Below are 24,159 nucleotides of genomic sequence, written 5' to 3'. Positions count from 1 at the left end.
CAAAGATGAGGCTGAATATGGAAATCAAAGCCAACGCAGTAGAACATATTTTTCTTTCAAAATATTTTATGTACTAAAGTTTGCACAACATCTTGGCAATGACAGCAAGCCTGTGTAAGGAGGTGTTTCGTGTTTCATAGCTAACATAAGGGCAAAAAAATGTAGCAGCAGCCAAACATTACTTCAATCATGCAATGAAAGAATGTGTATGGTAGAGTACATGGTAAGACCCATGGGCCAGAAGCTTCAAGGCTCAGAAATCTTGTACAAAATTCCAAAAGAGAGCTTATCTCTTATTTTTATATTCTTTGGTATTGTGAAGGAATGAAACTAAATTTAGCACAGTCCATCTGTTTGATTAAAGAGAGAGAAAGAGACATAATTGCATTTTCTTGGTATGTAGATCGTTTCTAAATCTTAAAGGAGGCTAGTTTTCCAGATTGTCGTGGAAATTGTTTTGAAGTTCACCAATTTTGCCAACCCTAAGCACTCTGCCCATCTCTTTCTCTTCATTTCCCCCCTTTCTATATAATTTTTTATCTCTAGAAAATAGAAAACTGCTTAGAGTATTGTAGGTATTCATTAAAAATATCGAAATTCGTGGGTGGATGGATGGATGGATGCACAGGTGACTAGATTAGGCATTAGAAGATCTAGATGTTAACCTTAGAGTTCCAGTAGGTATCATACCACCTAACAGAAATTGCTTTTTCCCTGTGTAATTTTGAGTGAGGACCCACATAGGGTATGCAATGTGTGCATCTTAGGTTCCCAGATAAATGACAAGCCAGGGATCTTAACCTCAAATGCCTTAATGAGCCAGGCAAGTAATAGAAATGAGGGAAATAGGCAGATGGAATAAACGAAGAGATAGTGGGGACTGAGGCTCACTGGAGGGCACACCTTGTGTTTAAAATATGATGGGAGCGTGGGGTGTGCTCAGAGCAGGGAGCCTGAAGAAATGGCTCCTCTGTTTATAACACACCCAACAGGAATCTGGGCTCTCTGTGAAAAGGGGCACAAAATGCATGGCCTTCCTATGAACAGACACCCTACACGTGTCCCACCCTATACTTCCACAAGGCTTCTGGATAGGAACAGCAGGCCAAGGCTTTGAAGGCCTCAATCATGGAGGAAGTAGCCCTGAGAGTGAGCATAGATGTGAGGCATGGGCTGGAGGCCCAGGACAGCTTCCTACCCACGCCCGGCAGGAACGGAGGAGGGGCCACCTAGGAGCCGCTGGTGCACCAGGTCTGCCCGGCTGGACGTGAACGTGTATGTTGCAATGAGGTACCTGGAATACAAGATGGTCCTCGGCAGCCGCCAACCCAAGTCTGAGCTCCTCTGGGGCCTGAGAATCCTCCACGAGACCAGCAAGATGAGTGCGCCGAGAGTCATCATCCAGCAGCAGAACCGAGACCCCGGGAAGGGAAGGCTCATTTCTTGGAGGCTGTGGATGGTGCGTTCAAGACAATGGATATGGATATGGCTGAGGAACATGTCAGGGCCCCAATGAGGGCCCAGACGGACATCGGGGATGAAGCTCTGATCAGACAGTGGCTCTGGGATGACATACAGGTAGAGCTTCTGACTTCCTTTGGCTTCCTGGGCCAGAAACCATTGTAGATTCTGAATGGCAACCATGCCAATAGAACCACTGGGAGAGTGGGAGTCAGCCCTGGCTCTGAGGGTGGGGCCAGCACCGCATTCTAGATGGGCCCAGCACCAGCAACACTGTCCAGACCAGAAATGCCACCAGAAAGAGTGCCAACTTCCCCAAGATCCAACTATGCTGATGAATGGCAGCAGTCACTCACCAAGCCAGGGTGCATCCCTGACTCCTTCACACAGCACTCGGGGCACCTTCCAAACCTGCTCATCCGAGATGGCATGCACGAGGAAGCCGTCTTCACCCTTCTTGCTTTTGTTGTGTTTTCATATTTTTGGTATCCATGTTACATTAAAGTTGAAAAATTAAGAAAAGAAAAAAACAAAAATAAAATATGATGGGAGCTAAACACACCGTTATCTGCAATCCACATAGGCTTACAGTGTAAGCTTCTCCACAGACGTAATTGTTTCTAAAACACCTCTGACATATACAAAATAATAAAGGAAGAAAGAATGTTTAGCAATGTTAATTGCTAAAATGTAAACAAGTACTTACAAAGTGCCTAGAACTGTTCTAAATTTCATCTGTTTTGATTTTATTATATATATATTTTTATATTTTATTTATTTATTTGAGAGAGAGAGGATGAGTGACAGAGAGCATGAGAGAGGGGAGAGTTAGAGGGAGAAGAAGGCTCCCTGCTCTGCAGGGAGCCCAATGCAGGGCTCGATCCTGGAACTCCATGATCAGGACCTGAGCCGAAAGCAGTTGCTCAACCAACTGAGCCACCCAGGTGCCCATGGTTTGATTTTATGTCATGAATATAATTACTGCTCTTTTACAATCAAAGAAATTAAGGTACCATACTCAGTAAGTGTATGTTGCTGCTATATTAATAAATAATTGGATGTTAAGAAATAAAAACCAGGAAAAAAAAAATGTATCAGGGCCCTGAGCCAAACCCCTAACCCAGATGAAAGAAGCATTCTTCCAAAAGAGCTCCCATCAGAGAATGGATGACTCCCAGCTCCTCTTCTGATGTCTCCAGGTAGAGGATGAAGGTCATTCCCCGAGTCCATCGGTAACTCACTCTCCACAACGTAACTGAGACCTCTGCATTTCTGGAGTCAACACAGAACAGCTTTGTGCCATCTGCAAGGCCTGTCTCCTTTGGTTCACAGTAATCAAAGAAAACACACTCCTCCTGTGTGTGTGGAAATAATGTGAACATTTACAAGCCACCCGTCAATTACTAAGTGCTTAACGCTGTGCGTAGTATCATTTCCTCTCATTCTCATTGCGACCCCATAAAGTCAGTACTGTTATTGTGCCCATTTTACAGATAAGGACACTGAGGCTCATGGAGGTAAATTAACATCTCCCAGATCACTCAGCCAATGAGTGATGGAACCGGGGTACGAATTCCAGCAGGCCCATCTGCAGAGTTCATGATCTTGTGCACTGTGACAGGGCCAAGAAGGCTGAGTAGAAAAACACATTGAATATTTCTGAGTATGTTCATCAACCAGTTTCTTAAATCACAAAATCCTCTTCTCATACACCCTCTTGCACTAAACTTCAAATTATTATATCGTAGAAAAGAGCAGATGGGTTTCTATTCTGGTTGCAGTGGAGAGTGAAGGGCCAGCCACCACCTCCACTATATTCTCTCTCATTTTGATGTCCTCTAGCATCACTTCCAGTCATCGTTACTCTTGTCTGACCCCACCCCCCATCTCCTCACCCCTGTTTCTCCTTGTCCCCGTCTCTGCTTCGCTCTCATTTGTGTGGACAGACCAAAGATTCAACACCCAGTCCTCCAGGTACTTCCTTCTCTACCTGCCCTCCAAGAGTGCTCAATGCCCAGATCACCCACTGCCATTGTGGTAATGACCCTCACGTGCTTGTCTACAGGCCCATATCCCTAGTGGCTTGTAGGACATGTGGGGTGAACCTTTTCCCCCAAGAACCAAGTTGGATTTAACTTTGAGAGAACTGACTGGGCATTGCACGCAGAGGTGTCTGGAGATGGCTATTTAAAGCTGCACGGAGGATGTGCTTGCCTCAGAGATGGCTCCCATTATTTTTAGTTAACTGGTGAGGAGGACCGCCCCCCTTCCCAACCCCCACAGACTGCCCTCTTGCCACCACACCTCCCTTCCTCATGCCTGATGGAGGGTGCTTCCCCGTGCAGAGGGTGGTCAATCAACACGTTCTGCACAGGCAGGTGGGTCTGCACACTTCAAAAGCAGGAGCACCTTTTTTCCTCAGCACGTCTTGTCTGAGCTGAGAGACAACAGGGTACAGCAATGGAGGAAGAATTCTGAAGTCAGACAGACCTGGCTTTACATCTTCCTCAACTACTTGTGTGATTTCTGAGCTCATGTTTCTCATCTGCAAAACTGGGAACATAATACTAGTTCCTGCTCATTGTTTTGTTGAGAGGATTCAATGTGGTCAGTCATGGAATGCACTGCGGACGGTGCCTAGTCTGTAATAAGGTACAGTGTCTGGTCATCTTTAGGATTATTTTGTAACCCTTTGCTTTTGAGGTAGTTGGTGAGCTCTGTAGCTTCAGGAATTACTGAATAGGCCACATTACCTATTTCTCGAGGCTGTGGACTTTTTTTAAGGATAGTAGGTAACTAAAGAAAAAGAAGGAGGTAAAAGAGAAGAGACTTTCCACAAAAGGAGTGTATATGACTGCTCATCAGGCATCATAAAAACTGCTTTATCTGTGTAATCTCTTGTAACTTCATGCAGTCCAGATGGGGAATGAAAGTTGCATTTTATTGCTCCCATCATCCAGTGTTTCTCAGTGTTTCTCAAAGAGCATATCTTTGACCACTGAGTATTAGAATTTCCTGACCAGGAACCAGGAACCCTCGGAATTTCTGGAGGAAGGCCAGAGCATCAAAGCGTGAGGACCTTTGACTTAGGAATTGTATCATACCTAAGACTTGGTTCTGTATTTTCTTGTATTTTTTACATGAAAGCATGTCATCTCTTCCTTAATTAGATACATTCTTCAAGGTGGAAAGAGTTCTTGTAACCCCAACAGTATACAAGCCTGAACACGGCATTGGGAATTCATGAAAACATTTGGGTAGTTTTAGCTTTCTGCACTGCAGGGTCAATGCGTTAAGATTGGTAGAGACCTTGAGTTAGAAAAGCAATACCCAAGATAACTATTCTACAATGTTGTTTTTAATCAATACTTTCTCATTGTCGGTCAGGTGTTCTTTTACTGATTGATCCACTGAAATTCCTGACTTCCTGACCAGGGAGCAAAATTGACAAGTCTCCGAAAAGTGAAGTCCCTGCCAGGTCTCAGAGTGTTTGTAAAACAGAAACTCACAGGTCTTCTCTTCTTATCACTGAAAGCTCGGCCCCTTCTGACCAAAATGGTTATGCAACTTTTGAACATATGCATTAAAACATAATTTCCGTTACAGGATCTGCAATGGTATGTGCTAGCTTTAAGGAAAAGGAAGAACTTGTTACTTTATGATGTTTTTGTTCCTGAGCAATTGAGAGGTTTGCCGTATGTTTTTATGGTCGTTTTCTTTGAGGTTCCACGAACGCCTTCTGGAATGTGGAGGTTCCACCATCAGAGACATATGGGAACTTTTCCAGTGTCCTAATGTCATTAACCCAGTGGCTTTGGTTGTCATAATACACATTTATTTCTCCTACATTTAAAAGGCAATTCTCTGATCTCCAACTCATTTAAACATGTTTGATCTTAACAAGATGAAAAATGTTTGGAATCTAAGCTTATGATCTCTGTGCTACATTTTTCTTCTTTTAATTCACAGTAGCTTCCCCTACCTCCTCCTTCTCTTCTTTAGGATCAACACTCTGTGGTCGGCCAGAACACAGGCCCCAGTCCAAGTCCCAACCCCTGCTCAAATCCAAACACCGGAAGTGGTTACATGAACTCCCAGTCATCACTGTTGAATCAGCAATTGATGGGAAAGAAACAGGCTCTACAGAGGCCGATCATGGAGCGGAAACAGCAGCTTCTCCTACAGCAGCAGATGCTGGTTGATACGGTAAAACTCTCTCCTAATGTCTACTGCACATACCTATTGACCTAACAGGGGGAATTCATTATTTCCCCTTTCTGGTCACTGCCCTTTTCTCTGCCTACTTCGATGAGAGCAAGGCGAGAGTCCTGGCTATAAGAAAAGCGAATTCTATACATAAGTTATCGTGCTGCAGGAAAAAAAAAATAAAAAAGCACTTGATTTACCAGCTGCTGGACAGTTGGAATGCATGGCACCCCACCTAACTAGCCCTGCCCAGCCCAGGAATGTTAAGAACCACCAACATGGGTATTTGGATCAGGCAAAAGGAGCCATTTTTATGCTGCAGCCCTGAGGGGCAGAAATCGGGGACAGAACTTTAATCAACTTGAATCCAAACTGATTTTAGAGGTAAAAGGAATTTCTAAAACAGTTGTAAAAGCCAGCATGGAGTTTCAAAACTTAAGATTTGGCTTCCAAAATAAAGCATCTCAGAAGGGGGGATGTTTTTAAAGAAAACTGAGGATCTGTTTCCAGCTTTCAGCATAGTTACGTGACCTTAAAGAAAGGCAAGGTGGTTCTTTCCCCAGCAGGACCCAAGCTCTAGCCAGGCTTCACTGTTATCTGCTTTCCCTACCGTGTCCTTAGACATACGGTCGGGCACGGATTCAAACCCCTCCAGCCTCCGAACGCCGAGTTCTCCAGGTTTCATTCTCTCCCTTCAGACAATTTGGTCAAATGAAAGGAAAAGGGGTAGGAGTTAGCCATCTCCAGGTTGATAGAGTCAAGGTACACAGAGATGTGACAAACAAAATAAAAAATGTTTATACTCAAGGAGCTTTGTAGTAAAAGTCAGAAATCTTGGGTGTGATGGGTGCTATCATTCATTCGGAAAATATTAATGGCTAGAAATAAAAGAGATCCTGTCTTTGTCCTTAGGAGCATAGAGCCCACAAGGATGTGAAATAAATAGGCAAAAGGCCGGTGATTAAATGCTGTGATGTGGCAAATACTAAAAATACTAGAACACCTCCTCTCTCTTCAGAGAGGAGGTTTTATCTACTGAAGATCTGAAGGTGAAGTAGGTGATGGGGTAAAGAGGAGGGGAGCTTTCAGGCCAGAAGAACCAGCATATTCAAAGACTCGGGGACGATAACGCATACTGCATGTGATATAGTAGATGGCAGTAGAGGATTAGGAAAATAATTGGCAAGGAGGCCAGAGAGGAGAGGCTAGAGCTTGATAAATTTACATTGTCTGAAAAGCAATGACAAGGACTTTAAGGATTTGAAACAAAGAATCACCAAACTCAGATTTGCATTACAATAAAGTATGAACAGAGTAAGGGGAAAGGTAATGGAGCAAAGATATCATCCAGCCTGGAGAGATTAAGGGTAGTCTCCCAGAAGAGGTACAATTTGACTTTGACTTTGACCTTGAAGACTGCAGGATTCTGATGGGTAGAGTAGGTGAGGAGGGGCTAGACAACAAAAGGTCCAGCCCAGGTGTGTATTTATTGATGGGTTTGAGATTAAATTCTGAAATATTTAATTCACAATGAATGGGGGAAATGGGAGGGGGAGACAAACCAGGAGAGATTGTGGGCTCTGAGAAACAGACTGAGGGTTTTGGATGGGAGAGGGTGGGGGGTTGGGTGAGTCTCATGGTGGGCATTATGGAGGGCACGAACTGCATGGAGCACTGGGTGTGGTGCATAAATAATGAATTTTGGAACACTGAAAAAATAAAATAGTATAAATAGTAACATAATCATTCATTAATTTTAAGGAATGACAAACGGAATAATTTTGGGGTCTAGAGTAGGTGAGAAGAAATAGTGAGGGACGAATAAGGAATAGTGAGCATTTACTGGTGACCTTGAGTACTGCCCTAAGGGGTAGGGGTGCCACGGACTAGACCACAAATCAACACAACCAATTCCTTCTATAAGTCTTCTGTAATTCTGGAAACTCCAGCTGTCCCACCAACCCCCCCCCCCCCCCCTTTTTTTAATCTTTGTTAATTAAATAGCTTAGAAGCAAAGGCAGCAGGAGAGAAAAACATACAATCTAAGACTGACTCTCCTCATTCCCATCAGTCCTTCTCATGTGTTGAATTACAACACGCAGAGGTTGAATTTCTGGATTTTCAGCTCTGATTCAAAGGCAAGGAAATGTGCCCCGAGGATCATGTCCAGGCACTGGCTGAACTCTCCTTGGGTCCCAGTTGAGTCACCACTGAGACAGGTGCAAAGGACAGTGAATGAGAAATGGGACTGCTGTTTTTGTGATTTTTATAAACCATTCACATTTCTCTTTGTTTGGACGCCATTGAGGGTGCCTGTGCTCGTTAGCATATCCAGGAAGAAACAGTCTTTGATATGGCTTTACATTAGCATATGCTTTGTAGTCATTTCCAGTCAGTTGGCAAGGCCAGAAAGGCGCCTAAATTGAGACATTTTCTCACGAAAGTGCGTCATCCTTACTCCCTGTTATTCTCTCACCAATGAAGCACAAAGAGGAAAGATGAGTCGAGTCATACGTAAGACTATGGGCGTCATGGTAACCAACACATTTTGTGCACCTTCTGTGGGCCAGGGGCCACACCCAGCCTTTACAGTGGTAAAGGATTAGTCCTTCTGATCGGAGTTATGAGGGTGGTCCTAGATTTATCTACGTGTCAGATTTTGAGATGGCAAAACTGAAGCAGGACAGATAAGCCCAACAAAGATTATTTCTATAGGGGGTTTTCAGGTCCAGTTATTGGGTTGAATTACTGGGTCCAAGATCATGAGGCATTAGTTGAGAAGTTCAATTTCACATTCTGCAGAAGTAGTCTCAGAGATGGCCTGTGAGTTTACCCTTAGCCAGAATGGGGCGGTCATCCTCTTGCACAGAATGGGACTGGGAGTCTACTCCTGAGCCTACAGGGATGACACAGCCATTCCTATGAACAGTCCATATGCCAGGCCGTTAAATCTAACTCACTGGTGAGCAAGTAGTTCAAGAAACTCAGGTTTCCAGAGATGTGTTGTTAACCCTCGGAACAATCTAATTTAGCCCTCATGGAAATAAAAAGTCAGTAAGTACATTGAATATACATAAAAATAAGTTCAGACTTGAGATCTAGTCCTTAATGGGGAACCAAGAGCCTGATCCCGTCTCTATCTCTATCTTTGTCTCTGTCTCTCTCTCTCACACACACACACACGCATGTGCACCCATGCACAAATCCTGTTTACTTCAATATAAACAGCAGAAACACCTACTGACATAAGAAAAAAATGATAGTGCTTTTGGAAAAAGAGAAGAATTCAGAAAGTCCCATGCTTGGCAAAAAAATAAAACTTGTCAGCTTGCACAATATTTTACAACAGGCAGGGTAGAACATCACCGCATTTGGGTTCATGGAACATCTCAAGCTGCTTCTTAAACATTTAGGGTTTAGGCAAAACCATAAAGACTTTCACCAACCACTTTTTTCCTTCATTTGTAAACCCATATTTAAAAGAAATGTAATCCATATGTTTCTGATTCATTTACACTTAGATCATCAAAATCATATTTTTTTACGAATTACTTGATGCCCCAAAACCCCTGTGAGTCTTTCAAGTTTTTTTCTTAGAAACAAAAATTTGAACTTGGTTTGTTGTTGTTTTAAGGAACTGAGAAGTACATGGTTCAAGTGGGATCTTGGGAACTTGGCCAGTGCACATGTGGCCTCCATCTAATTTATCCCTCTATCTTTACACAGTTTTCTATTTATTGATTGTTCTCTTTCTACGTATGCCAGTTATGTCTATCTTTGAAAATTTGAAAATGAGGTTGCTTTGGGGTGCATACAATGCTACAGTAAAGCAATTCTAAAAACTTCCTGATCCATGATGAGAAAGATTGATAAGAGTCCAGACTGATATGACGCTTGCAGCCGAGCCATTTTTGCTTTTGTCAGACGTGAACCATCTGATAGGACACCAAGCTCAGATGGGGTTACTTGGAGACCATGATAAAATGAGACGCAATAAGGCCACTTCATAATTTGATCTAAATACAGACACAAGATCACTCTATAACCCACAAAATACCAAACCCCTCCCTTTGCTAAGTGAGCAATGGCTGCTTCTTTACTCAATGATAGAACCAACCTCACTTTGACAGCTTACAACCTAGAAGAAATCATTGCCTTCTTAGACCCTCCCTAAATCATCCAATCAACACTCAAATCCTAGGATAGGTTCTCTCTAACGCTCTAGTGCTGAGGCACCCCAGGGTACCCCCATGATGTGCGTTCTCCCTTGCTGCAATAAGTAGTAAACCCAGCAGGTGTGTTCCTGGTGGTCTTTGACTAAAGGCATTGAAAATATAAAAAGAACATACCTATTTCCTCTCTTAGTTCCCAAATTCACCTATTCTAGAGATCTAAAGGTGGCTGATTCCAGAAGGAAGAAAAGAAGGGGGCCTAGGAGACGTCTGTGCTTTGAGAATGGGGCACAGAGAAACAGGGAAGCAAATACTGTATTGTGTGGCAGGGAAAGGACCAGAATCTTTGAGTCAGGATTTGATTTCTGTTCTACCACTTGGATCTTCGGCAAGTTACTTGGCCTAAGGAAGCTTCCATTTCTTCATCTATTAAGTGGAAATAATTACTCCTATTTCAAGAGTAATTTTAGAGGGGAAAATTGAGTAATATGTGTATAGTGCCCCCACCAATCCTGATAGATTATCCCCTGGCATCTCCTCCTCTCTAAGGTTGCCAGATTTAACGAATAAAAATATATAATTTCCAAGTGTTCTGTATTTTCTCTGTTAACCCTACTTCTATGCCTGCCACACTCCATGGGACCAGAATTAAATAATAGGTACCAAAGCATCTCAGGTGTGCTACAAAATAAAACTAGAAACACCATCTCAAAAATCTTAGGAATTTAGCTCTCCCTGAAATCTAATTGCAAAATAAAGGAAATGAGGTTAGTTGCTAGACCCAAAACACACACTGAGTGTTAAGGAAAGTTGGAATTATACTTCCTCACAGGAAATTTATTAAAATTGAAAAGACCCGTCTCTGAAGTAACACTAGTAAATAAGGTATATGATTCACAGCGACGGCTGCAAAGTTGTTCTTGCAGGCTTACTTTTTTGAATGACAGTCTCTAAATGTTTACAAGTGGGAAAGGAAACATGCAACTTAATATGTTTTTATCTGTGTTTTCAAGGAGAAAATTGCTCCACAGGATCAGATAAACAGACATTTGACCAGGCCACCCCCAGATTACAAAGACCAAAGAAGAAACACGGGCAATATGCAGCCAAACACTGCTCCGTATTCTGGTAAGTATTCTTAAAAATCAGTAAAAATAGGGAGTCCTGGGTGGCTCAGTCAGTTAAGCATCTGCCTTTGGCTCAGGTCATGATCCTAGAGTCCTGGATCAAGCCCCACATTGAACTTCCTGCTCAGTGGGGAGTCTGTTTCTTCTTCTCTCTTTCTGCTTCTCCCTCTCCCTCTCCCTCTGCTACTCCCTCACCCTCTACTTCTCCCTTCTGCTACTCCTTCTCCCTCTGCTTCTCCCTCTCCCTCTGCTCCTTGCCCCTGCCCATGCTCTCTCTCTCTCTCTAATAAATAGATAAAATCTTTTTAAAAAATCAGTAAAAATCGTAACTGCAGAAGAAAAAAACGATTCAGCTTTTAACCTCTCCTCCTCTCCTGCCTCATTTGGAAATAACATCTTTCTTAGAATCCTGCACTAGTTCCCATTTAACCTCCCATTTAATTTTTGGATCAACTTGAGTGGTTTTCAGTCCTTTCTTCATTTCCTGCTGATTCTTGTCCTCTATTCACATATTTCACTGCCCTTCAAATTACCTCAGAGAGTTCAAGAGAACTTAAATATTTTCGAACTCCTCAGTTTGACCGTTCTCCTCCCAGCAAGGTATCCTGACCCTGATCATGTAAGGTAAGCGGTCATTCCTCTCTCTTGGAACTTGCATGAAGCCTGATCCACTTATCTCCCCTTGTCCTCAGCATGGCTGAAAGACAAGATGGCAGTTCCTTTGGAACATGGCTTCTTACACCATGGCCTATCAGTGGGTTCAAGGGAAGCTCGGAGTTTTGGAAATATAATACAAAATTCAACGTGGGTGTTTGGGCTTTTCTTTTCCCATTCATATAAAAGAATCTCAAGGATAGCAGCCTCAGGCTGAACAGGTGGCTGTACTGTGTTGTCAGGGGTCCAGGCATCTTTTGTTTTTCTGCTCCACCTTCTTTCACATGGAGTTTCCTCCCTAAGGGTTGCCTTGAGACCAACACACCACCATTCTTCATGTCGTATTCCAGGTAGAAGGATGAAAGAAGGGAAGAGGTAGAACGCCCTCCCAAAGGAGTCAGATTCTCTTTTTAAAAGAAGCTTCTTGAGGGGTACCTGAGTGACTCAGTCGGTTAAGCGTCTGCCTTTGGCTCAGGTTGTGATCTCGGGGTCCTGGGATCAAGCCCTACATCGGGTTTCCTGCTCAGCTCAGCAGCCTCCCTCTTTCTCTGCTGCTCCCCCCGCTTGTGCTCTCTCTCAAATAAATAAATAAAATCTTAAACAAAAATAAAGTAGGTTTTTTGGACTCTTACCTAATAACTTCTACTTCTAGCCAGAATGTATTCATCTGGATCCTTCCATCACCAAGGAAGCTTGGGAAATATGGTTTTTCAGCTGGGCATATTGCTGCAAAATCAAGGGTCCGTTTCTAAGGGAGACAGGGCGACTGGATGCTTGGTAGGCATCTGCGAGTGCGTTTCACAGTACACATGGACTTTTCCTAAGGGTGGATCCTTGGCATCCAGTTGCCAATTCCCAAATGGATTAAGAACCAGTACCCAGAGCACTGTACTTCCCATGTCTTCTGAGAATGAAATAAGCGACAAGCACAACACAAACTCTCTTTGTCATTTTCTGCTTTAATCTTAGTGCAATAATAATCACCTTGCCCAGATGTTAACATTAGAAATGATGTATGAAAAACACATGGAACAATTTTGACCACATATTAGGAACTTCTAAATACTAACTGTGATTACTATTTTGTGACCTTCATGGAAATTCTGTCTATTGTGGTTGTTTGAAACTATTGCTCTTCTCTTAAACCTTCTCAGGGCATTTTGTCAAAATAGAGGGCACCTACGGGGAATGATTTTTAAAACCTTTATATCTGGGGCGCCTGGGTGGTTAAGTTGCTTCAGTGTCTGCCTTCAGCTCAGGTCATGATCCCAGGCTCCTGGGATTGGGTCCCATGTTGGGCTTCCTGCTCCGTTGGAAGTCTGCTTCTCCCTCTGCCTCTCTCTCTTGCTCTGTCTCTCATGAATAAATTTTTTAAAAATCTTAAAAAAAAAACCTCTAATTTTTTTTCTCATAGCACTTTCATAGTGTCCTTTCCCTTCTCATGAAACCCTTAGATACCAAGATGCTGTTGCTTACCCTTATCAGCTGTCTGTCAGCTTTTTACTATCCCAGCATCTCATACCCGACTCTGATCCCTCTTTATCAAGTTCTTCCTGCCTTCCCAGGGCAGAGCTGTGTGCTCAGTTTGGATATACAGGGAGATACAAGAGACTGTTCCTGCCTTTGAGGGGTCCGTAGTCTAGTGGGAGACATATTAAAACAAACAACAAGGACTTCAGCCTGTCAAGCTGTATGCCATGTTAGTTATCCCCAAACAGTTCCAGGCTTCCCTAGAGCTACAACTACAGCCATGTTCTTCTTCTATAGTGCTGTTCTGATATTTCCATGTGTGTCCCATTCTCGTTTCTTAGTATTTCTGATTCTGTGGGCCTCCCTGCATCTGTGCAGGGAGAGTATTTTAAAAGATTATCTTTCTCCAAGTTACATATTTAATTCAATCTCTCATTTACTCATTCATTCATTCAATATCAAGCAAATACCTACTTTGCACTCCACTAGACTTAGAGAATAGGACAGTGAACCGAACGGGCAAAAATGCTTTCCCCCATGGAACTTATCATCTACCAAGCCCTTACTTTTATCTTTCTCACATGTCATTTTTGCTTCTCAAGATGTCTCTCCATGATGACTTTGATTGCCCCAAGTCAGGAGGGTTTTAACATGTTGACTCATCACTGTCCAATATGTGGTGCCTCCCTAAAGGGCAGCCTACAATTGATGGTTCCACTTTGAGATTCCATGGATTTCCCAATACAAAAGCTAAGTGCGGAACAAAAGCTTCCAAGAGCAAATCCCACTGGACTGCACAGCAGCTGGTTAATCAAAGTTCTAGTCTTTGGTCTTGGAACAGATAAAGCTAATTCAAAATGAAAGAAAGGTTGACTATCACCTCCCCTCGGTGACTCCAGAAGAGGAGTAAAGTAAAACCTAAAAGCTAGAGCCATTTTATGCCTTTTTCTCTATATTATATAAAATCTTGACCAAGGGATGACTTAGGGGATACTTCCCTCTCAAAGCTGTCTTACTCCTTTTATAAAAAATGGCATGATGGTTATTTCTATTTGTTTTCTACCTGAAAACAGTTTCAGAGTGGATAAGTTATTGCAAATTGCTGTAAAATATGTGGTTATGAACTAATATAATTATCTTCTCTTTCTCAGGTGGCTCATCTACCGTGAGTTTAAACGCTAACCAGGCTTTGGCAAACCCAGTTTCCACACATACCATTTTGACTTCGAACTCCAGCCTCATGTCTACTTCCCATGGGACAAGAATGCCATCGTTACCCACAGGAGTTCAGAACATGGGGATGTATGGAACTCTGCCTTGCAGTCAGCCTGGCACGTACAGCGTCCCTTCAGGAGTGACTCAGCTGACCCAGCAGAGGAACCCAAATCAAGTGATAGCAAATCAAAACAACCCTCTAATGCCACGGCAACCTACCTTAGGGGCAAGTAATAATAATAGCGTGGCCACATTTGGAGCTGGGCCTGTTAGCAATTCCCAACAACTAAGACCAAATTTAACCCATACCATGGCCAGCATGCCAGCACAGAGAACGTCAAACGTAATGATCACGTCCAGCTCAACAACACCAAACTGGGCCTCTCAAGAAGCAACAACCAAACAGCAGGAAGCCCTGAAGTCCACGGCAGTCCGCTTCCCCACAGGGACGCCTGCAGCCTACACTCCAAACCAGTCCCTGCCACAGGCAGTAGGCAGTCAGCAGTTTTCCCAGAGGCCAGTGGCTCCTCCTAACCAGTTAACACCAGCGGTGCAGATGAGACCCATGAACCAAATGAGCCAACCATTAAACGGACAAACCATGGGTCCACTGAGAAGTCTGAACCTCAGACCCAATCAGCTCAGCACACAAATATTGCCTAATTTGAACCAGTCAGCAACAGGGTTGAGTCAGTCGAGGACGGGCATAAGCCAGTCGCCATCCCTGACACCAGGCAGTTTCCCTTCACCCAACCAAAGTTCCAGGGCTTTTCAAGGAACCGACCACAGTGGTGACTTAGCTTTTGACTTTCTCAACCAACAGACGGATAACATGGGCCCTGCCCTGAACAGCGATGCTGATTTCATTGATTCCTTATTGAAGACAGAGCCTGGTAATGACGACTGGATGAAAGACATCAATCTTGATGAGATCTTGGGAAACAACTCCTAAAGGAGAAGAGGGAGAGAATTAATAAACTCCACACACTAAAAGGCAGTATTTTACAAGGACGCTGTAAAGGCCAAACTCTTAACTTTTAGTTGGACTACATGAAGATACCTTGGCATACACATGGAAGCAGAAAGTAACTACAGTGCTTGGTTCAAATGGTTGTTTTAAGTCTCCAACCTGAAAGTAAAATCTTGGGATCACTCTTCCCTATCTAAACTCCAGGACACAGTATCCAGTTTGCCCAAACAGAACTGTGATGTTGACGTGTAATCAGTTGTGTAAAATAGGTTTCCCGAGCTCCTTTCCTCCCTGAAAGAAAAGTAATAGAGCTTGTGGCTTGTTAAACCCCACGTCATATGGAGGTACCAGTTCCCAGCAACAAGCAACAAATTCCTTCGTTTGCTCTAATAGGTAGTCAGTGTGGTTTAATCTTCCCACTCTTGTTTTTTCCTTTAGCTTTCCTAAAATGTTCAGGGTAGATTGGGATGTTATAGGTTTGTTTGGAGTAACCAAACAGTGCTGCAAGTAGAGGAGAGCCCGAGAAACTAGAGAACATCCAGTGGATCATAGAGTTTCTTCCCCAGATTCACCTCTCACTTGGTCAGTTTTCCCACATACGCCATACTTCAGCAACATGCCGAGTCCGGTGATGAGACAAGATTGCAGAGCTCTCCAACTTTATTTGGGTTTCCACAACCCATTCCCAGGTCCATTTCCAAGTCTTAGATACAATCACAACTTGTCCTAATCATACTGAAATATTGGTGCATACCTGTCTGCATCAGATTTCACTATTTCAAAAAGAAAGCATCCCACTGAACATAGCTACAAAGGAGATTTATCTAGCCACAGATAACCTGGGGTGTTACTTATTTTGATGATACCTGCTGGTTAGTTCCCATGTTGAGTGAAATTAAGCCTTGTCTTCCCTGCTTATTTTGATGACCAGAGACTGATTTGTAAGAAAACAGAGAGAAGAAGGTATCTTGTTTTGATTGGAGATAAGAAACAGAAGATCAGGACAAGAAATGGTGGGTATGGTTGGGTACAGATCTATTTGACAGGGTTTGAAGGAAAGCATAATTGAGAGAGAAAACAATCTGTCCTGATTTGGGCATATTTGGGTGAACAGCTAAAGAGAATGTGATCCATTCCAGTAGCAATGTATCCATTCTTGGCTCCCTGATGTGATGTATCGTCACCACATGCTAGATGGACCTGCGTATCCAGGTTTTCTCCCTCAGGGCCGAGCACTGTATCAAACAAAGAGTTATTGTTGAGTCTTGTCACCTCAGAACCCACACACAGATCAGCTATAAAACAGAGAGGACGTGTGCTGATTTGGAATGGATGCAAAATGTCACTATCATTTTCCTCATTACGGAAGAACATAAGTTATCTTCAGCCTTTTTAGTTATACGCCCGCATAGTCAATTATCAGGTGTAATTTAACTGGACTCATTTAATAACTAAGTCTTTCAGTATCTGTTCTAAAAAAATCATATTTTGAAAGTTACACAAAGCCCTCTATCAACCCTTAAACTGTCTAGAAGCACTCTTCTTCTTTTACACAATACCAACGTCACTGGCCCAGAATCTTTTCTGTGCTAGGTTGTAAATATGAATAAATGACTTCTTTTGTAAACTTTTGTAAAGAATATTTTGGTAGAAATACTTAAAACATATTCTTTGGGTTATATTTATACATATGTGAAATAAATATACTATCAAAAGGTTATATTTTATACAAAAAGTAAATTGTTACCTTTTGTATGCTAATATACGAAGTTTTGTATAATATGATGGTTTATTTTTAGCTCTACACTTAAACCGTAAGAGGTCAAGTGGGAACTTTTGAAAACTATCAAGAGGCTTGTGTGACAAATTTATATTCTGAAACCTCAAGAACTAAGCATTCCAGGTTTCAATTTTTTCTTTTTTTTTTTTTCCTCTCCCTAATTATTTTTAAACCTTTAGTTCTTTTGTCTTATTTGATCCTACTGCTGTGGACATTGTATTGGTCCTTGTTGCATGTGGTCTACTGTGTGTTTTCCCATTTTATAAAACAGTGTTTCTCCATGCAAAAAAAGGAAAAAAATATGTACATATAAACACTTTTATTTTATGACTCCTCCATATTACTGTACATAATGGCCAGCACTTCCCAGTTACACTCCTGTGATTCAGCTTTTCTCTACTCTAACATAAATAGTATGTTTTGTAGTAGCTATCAAATTTAAGAGATTAAGCAATCAGAATGTTTGGATTTTCTTCTATTTTAATGTGAATTTCATAATTAATGTCTATTTATTCAGCTATTCATTAAAATACAGGATTCTTTGGGGAAAAAATGGTGTAGTCTATAGTTTCTGTTTTTTGGCAGCCTATGACCAAAGATGATGTAATTTTCCTGAAAGCTGAGATGATGACAATTTGATAGACAGAATGTGGCTAAAACTTTAAGATTTACAATGTAAAAGCTATTGGAATCCAATCTCCCATTTATAGAGATACCAGACTACTTAATTGTTGGCATTGTTTATCATTCTGACATATTATTACAGGAGATAGAAGTCATTTTTCTTTCTTTTTTTATTCAAAGACTAGAAAGCAGTTTAGGCAAATAATTCATTCTTGGCTTTGTGTTAAGCCCAATGAAGATAAATAACCCTGCTCTAAGTGAATGCACTACTACTACTTGCATTACTGTAACTGCACCCATGACTGTAAAGATTTCAACCTGTAAAACAAGGATTTTGTATTGTGTGTAATTTCATGTGTTAAAAAGTAGTTTTAAAACATTCGGAAGTGGTTCTCTTGTATGAAATCATACTTTCAGTCACCAACAATATTGTTGCTATTATCACAGAAAGTTCGGAGAACTATTAATAGTGATGGGCAGATTTATTCTCTGGGAAGCTTCTCCTACTAGTGAAATGTTGCCTAGTCTCCTTTCAATGTTCGTTAGTCCACTTAGAAGGTTTGTATTAAAATCCTGTATGCACAGTATCACTAAATACCGAAGACACACTCCCTAAGCCTCAGGCATGGTGGACCTTTGCTTGGGCACTGGCCAAGTCTGTTCAGGCCAGTCTGAGTGAACACAAGGCCAGGTAAACACAGCTTCACGGGAACGCATTTACACATTCCTTCTTGAGAGTCAAAGAGGTTAAGAAAAAGGTGGGAGGAGGTGATGGGAATCGTTCCTACCAAGGTTCTTTTTTTTTTTTTTTTTTTTTTACTTGACAGATAGAGATCACAAGTAGGCAGACAGCAGGCAGAGAGAGAGGAGGAAGCAGGCTCCCTGCTAAGCAGAGAGCCCGAGGCAGGGCTCGATCCCAGAACCCTGAGATCATGACCCGAGCTGAAGGCAGAGGCTTAACCCACTGAGCCACCCAGGTGCCCCCTACCAAGGTTCTTGCTCCCCTGTTGAAGTATGTTGCTGCAGTTCCATTGTCCCTCCCCCCCTGCCAGAAGGATGTGTGGCATTATCCTCTTTACTTGTGTTATTCATGGAGCAATGATAAAATTGACATTCTGTAGGGTCCCTGTCCAGTGACTCTGGAAAGTTTGATAGTAAAGAAAGAAAATCAACATTGATAAAAATAAAGAAAATACACACAAATTAAGAGAAAGAAATATGTAATTCTAAAATTGCCTATGAATCCCAGTATGTACCCATGGAAGTAGACTTGAGAGAAGAGATGAGAGTAAAAACAAGTACAAATAAACCAGGAGCTCTGCTTCTTCCCATGCTGTTGACAAAGGCAATTCAAATTCTTAAACATTTTATCTATTTCCATTTGCTGTCTCTGTGACTATTGTTTTCTCACCCAAAAATGAGAACGTGGGGCTGAAATAGCTCCATATTCCTTTTCAACTATAAAGTTCTGATTGTTTTTTTTTCCAAAGCTAAATAGAAAATTAACCACACACCAAAAAACTCAAATAGCATTATAATTTTTAAACTAGAGAAATCACTGTTCAACCTTTTGAAAATCTTCAGGTTTTCAATCAACTTTACATCACAAAGCAGCCATCTCCTTTCAAATTAAAACAGGAAGGAAAGAGCTCCTCATAGTAAGCTAGAACTAGACTGTTCACAAACAGGCAGTGTCGATGATGAGCCCACCAACCAAATACAAATCAAGTCCTAAAGGTTGAAAGCTGGAATGTGATATTAAAAGGTCATTTTCCTGTGAGATCATAGAATTTCATAAAGTAAACTTGGCCTACTAGGAAGGAGGAAACCAGTACTTTGAATAGTGTCCGCCATGGGTATGTATGAATGAACGTTTGTGAGTTTAAATGATAGTGTAACATCTTTTAAATACACGTTCTAAATTGCTATAATAGACAAAGTACAAGTAGTGGCCTAGGACCAACTTCATTGGCAGCTTTAACATAACTAAAACATTGTATCATGGGAGTTAACAAAACACATTGACTTTAGATTTTTAAAAACAAATGCTGTAGTCACTGCCTTGCATGCAGTAATAATAAGAGGATTGGGGGGCACTTGGCTGGGTCAGTTGGTGGAGCATGTGACTCTTGATCTTAGGGTGGTGAGTTCAAGCCCCATGGTGGCTGTAGAGGTTACTTAAAAATAAAATCTAAAAAAAAAGAAAAAGAAAGAAGAAGAAGAAGAGGGCTTTTGTTTATTTACAGAAATAGCCTTTACGTTCTCTTTTAACCAAATTTAAGTCATCTTCAGCTCCAGGATATGCATGAGCATAATTTTTAAAAAATATTTAGGGCTCTTTCTGCATATGGGAGGGAAAGAAGAAGGAAAAGGGAAAGAGGGGGAAAAAAACATATCTCAGATAGGCTTAGGGAAAGAATTCACTGGTTGACACAACTAAAAAGTTTACAAGGTAGTTCTGGGTTTGGGCACAGCCAAATCCCGCAGGTAAACCATGTCATCAAGAATTGGCTCTTTTTCTCTTTCTCACCTTTGCTTCCCTGTGCCTTGATTCCATTCTCAGGCAGGCCCAGCTGTAATGGTGGCGAGACGGTTGCTAAAAGCTCCAGGCTTACATCCTCACAACTCCAAGTCCAACATAAACAATAACGAATGCTTTCCTTTCAAGAAATGTAGCTTTGCATCTCAGCAAGCTTTGATTTGGCCAAGAAGAATCAGTGTTCTAATTGGCCAGGACTGAGTCAAATGCTTTCCCCTGGAGGCAGAGTTAGTGTTAATACCACCAAACCAGGGATGCCTGGGTGGCTCAGTTGGTTAAGCCGCTGCCTTCAGCTCAGGTCATGTGGGATGGAGTCCCCCACATCAGGCTCCTTGCTCCGCAGGGAGCCTGCTTCTCCCTCTGACTCTGCCTGCCTCTCTGCCTGCCCGTGCTCGCTCTTGCTCTCTCTCTCTCTCTAACAAACAAATAAATAAAATCTTAAAAAAAAAAAAATACCACCAAACCATAGAACTCAGAGTGAGAAAGAGGTGATTTCCCCAAGGAAAATCAGGTTGCTATTGTGAGAGAAAAAAAAAGAAAAGAGGGAAAAGAAAGAAAAGAAGAAAGGAAGGACAGGAGGGAGGATGAGAGAGGTTGAGTGAGCGAGAGAGAAAGAGATCTAAAATAGAACCACAAATATCTATTGTCCCTTTCTAGCTGTTCGTCCACACACACTGTTTTTCCAATATTTTCAGTTTCAAAATGTCACTAACCCAAGCATCCACCTCCTCCCCATAAGGAGGCAATTCCGTTGCACCTACGTGAGGTAAACTCTTCTCTGTTGGGTCAAGATGAACGAGCAGTCCAAGTCCAAAAGATGTTTATTTTTCCCAACGTATCCAAGTGGAGAGTGAAAGAGGTAATAATGCGCTCTATTTAGAAGACATACTAACATGCGTCGATCACTTCCTACTGAACAAGAAGAGTAAAGACTACTTTTTCCCTGGCTTTCAAGTCAATGACCTGGGGAGGAGAAGTATTAAAAACCCCCCTCTTTCCTCAGGATGCATGCCAGCTGCATTTTACAATGGGAATAATCACCCCGTCCTCAGGGAGTATATTACATTCAGTGCTGGGGAGGGGCCCAGGGAATCAGACTTGAGTTCTCAAGTTCCAATCCTATCTCCTGCTATGAATCCCATCTGTTTGACTTGGCATGCAGTACTTTCAGCCTGGGACTGAGAATTCACCTTTTCACAAAGTATCCCTGGTTTTTAGTCAGGGAAACAAAAAAACACTAAATGGTCCAAGTGTCAGAGAGATTTTAATGCAAGGCATAGGTTGCACAGATGATGGATGAGCTGAGAAGCCAAATAAGGATGGTGAGGCCATCATCCTGAGATGAGCAAAAGCAGAAAGCCACTAAGACTCCTAGGACGGAAAAACAAAAAGTCAGGGGGCCAGGCATCCCTGAGCAGACGCTGCAAGGTCGGCTGGCAAGTCGTATAGGGGCCAGATCTGGTGAGCAGTTTCAGTCGCGGTGATGCCACTAATGACAGAGGGGGAGGAGAAGGAATACAATTTGTCCCTCCTCTCTTCTTCCACTGTCCAGGTGATGCATCTCATTGGCTGAACTCAGCTGGTCATAGCTGACCCAGAAGGTGGGGGAACATAGCCTGGAGCCTTACATCTCAGGCAAGAAAAGGGCAAGGAATAAATCTGCCAATAAACAGGCCCAGGTCTGACACAACATGCTTGTGGATTTCTGGGTCTCAGCCATTTTGGATTGCTGACCTAGAGCAAGAAGCAGATTTCTTAGCAAAGCCCGATTTTCTTCCCTACCTGCTTTGAGAACATTAATTTCAATCTAAATCTGTCTACTTATTATAAAATGGCATCAATTAGGAAACTGTTCAGTTGCAAGTATTTGAGAACTCAACTAACAAACATTTAAAAAAAGAAAGTTGTTTTTGTAATAATTTTTTTTTATTTTTTTATAAGCATATAACGTATTATCAGCCCCAGGGGTATAGGTCTGTGAATCACCAGGTTTACAGCACACTTCACAGCACTCAGCATAGCACACACAAAAGAAGGGTTTTTAAAAAAATATTTTACTGATTCCTAGAAACACGTTTTTCAAATTTTCTTGTTTATGAAATTAGGTTATCATTGACAATAAAGTGAAAAGAAAGCATTATATTATTGTATAGTTATCGGCACCTTTTTTCTTTCATAATGATACATAAAATGATGCTATGTCTTATAGTCCGTGACATCTCGGGTGATGAAATGCAATGCTGCAAATCCTTCATGCAACACGGGGCCTGAGGTGGGCAGACCTAACTTGGTTCACCCATGCTATCAGGTACACAGGCCATTTCTACCTTCATTTCTGCCATGAAGAAACAGAAATTTTCTTCTTTATTCTTGTCTCCTTGTGGTAACAAGAGAGTTACCTCAGCATCGTGCCTATGTCCCAAAATGGAAAAATGGAAGGGAAAAATTATGAAAAGCAAAAAGGATTGCCTATAGCAAGTCTTTACTTTCATTTAGGAAAAGTCACACAACCCAAAGACTTACCCATGCTCATTAGTCATGCCTGAGTCTATGGACTTTCAGATTGACAAGAGAAGCTGGGTGTCAAGGAATTTGTGTTATAGCCTCTATGGCAGAGGATGGCAAGGGAACAGGCAGTCGGAAATGATGGTAACTAAGAGGATAAGACATTCTTGGGAATGATAAGCATAAATTCAGGATGATGACCATCGTGGAGGGAATTTAGAGAAATGTGACTGAAAAAGTATACATGGGGACTTAAATTATGTTATTTTCTAAGCGGGATGGAGACTACATGGTTGCTGCATTTTTAAATATCTTTTTGTATACCTGAAATAGATTATGAGAAATGAAAGAAATTTGAAGTTCTTACTGAAGGGATTCTGCTACAAATAAATGAATAAATAAATAGTGATTGATTTAGATTTATGGCAGTATGTAGATGAAACATACTGAAAGGTCCTCCTGACTAAAATAACAAAAATGCTACATTTAAAAATAAAAAGGAATTTTCAAATCTTCCTAAAAAGCTACAAAAATAAAAACTATGTGGTATGGGCATGAGCAAAGACATAAAGGCCCATAGAGCAAATTGAGACTTGAAAAATAAACCCTAATGTTAACAATCAAATGATTTTCAACAAAATGCCAAGACAGTGCAAAGAGGGAAGACAGTCTTCAAAAATCATGCTAGGACCAGTGGATATCCACATACAAAAAATGCTATTAGACCCCTACCTCATATCATACACAAAAGTAAACTCAGGATGGTTCATAGACTTAAATTAAGAACTAAAACTGTGAAGTCCATAGGGAAAATAATGTAAATCTTTATGACCTTGGATTAAGCAATAATTTCTTAGATATGACACCAAAACCACAAGAAACAAGAAAAGATAGATAAATTAAACTTCACCAAGATAAAAAAAACTTTGGTGATTCAAAAAAGTCACTATCAATAAAATGAATAAAGAGCTGCTTTAGGGATCTCCAGAGTAAAAGACCCACAGAACAAATAGGAGATATATCTATGTATGTATATCTGTATGTTTATATCTGTGTCTCTATCTATCTGTCTGTCTATCTATCTCCAGAGAGAGAGAGAGAGAGATTTATTATGAGAAATTATTTCATGCAGTTATGGAAACTGAGAAGGCCCATGACCTGTCATTTGCCAGCTGGAGCCCCGGGAAAGCTAGTGGTATAACTCAGTCTGAGCCCGAAGGCCAGAGAACTAGGGGAATGAGGATGTGAATCTGAATCCAAGGGTGGGAGAAGATGTGATGAGCTGTTCCAGCTCAAGAAGTGAGGCAGAAGAAGAAGAAGAAGAAGAAGGAGAAGGAGAAGGAGAAGGAGAAAAGAAAGAGAGAAAGAGAGAAAGAGAGAAAGAGAGAAAGAAAGAAAGAAAGAAAGAAAGAAAGAAAGAAAGAAAGAAAGAAAGA

At 41.6% G+C, this 24,159-nt stretch overlaps 1 protein-coding gene and 1 non-coding gene across 2 annotated transcripts in view; both read left to right on the top strand.

The window, feature by feature from the left end:
• The window catches only part of MAML2 (mastermind like transcriptional coactivator 2), a 343,174-nt gene extending 325,104 nt beyond the window's left edge, over window positions 1-18,070 (top strand). Inside the window, exons 3-5 of the mRNA XM_059413207.1 lie at window positions 5,464-5,667; window positions 10,853-10,967; window positions 14,242-18,070. Of these exons, the coding sequence (XP_059269190.1) occupies window positions 5,464-5,667; window positions 10,853-10,967; window positions 14,242-15,257 (1,335 nt within the window). The 3' untranslated portion in view covers window positions 15,258-18,070. The remainder of the gene's footprint in view (window positions 1-5,463; window positions 5,668-10,852; window positions 10,968-14,241) is intronic.
• Window positions 931-1,060, top strand: LOC132009552 (small nucleolar RNA SNORA11). Its single transcript, XR_009402015.1, has one exon. It is a non-coding gene; the product is annotated as a small nucleolar RNA SNORA11 (small nucleolar RNA).
• Window positions 18,071-24,159: the final 6,089 nt, after the last annotated feature.

Source organism: Mustela nigripes, chromosome 1 (genome assembly GCF_022355385.1).
Source record: "Mustela nigripes isolate SB6536 chromosome 1, MUSNIG.SB6536, whole genome shotgun sequence".
Classification (NCBI taxonomy): Eukaryota; Metazoa; Chordata; class Mammalia; order Carnivora; family Mustelidae; genus Mustela; species Mustela nigripes.
This window is presented reverse-complemented; position numbering and strand designations above follow the sequence as displayed.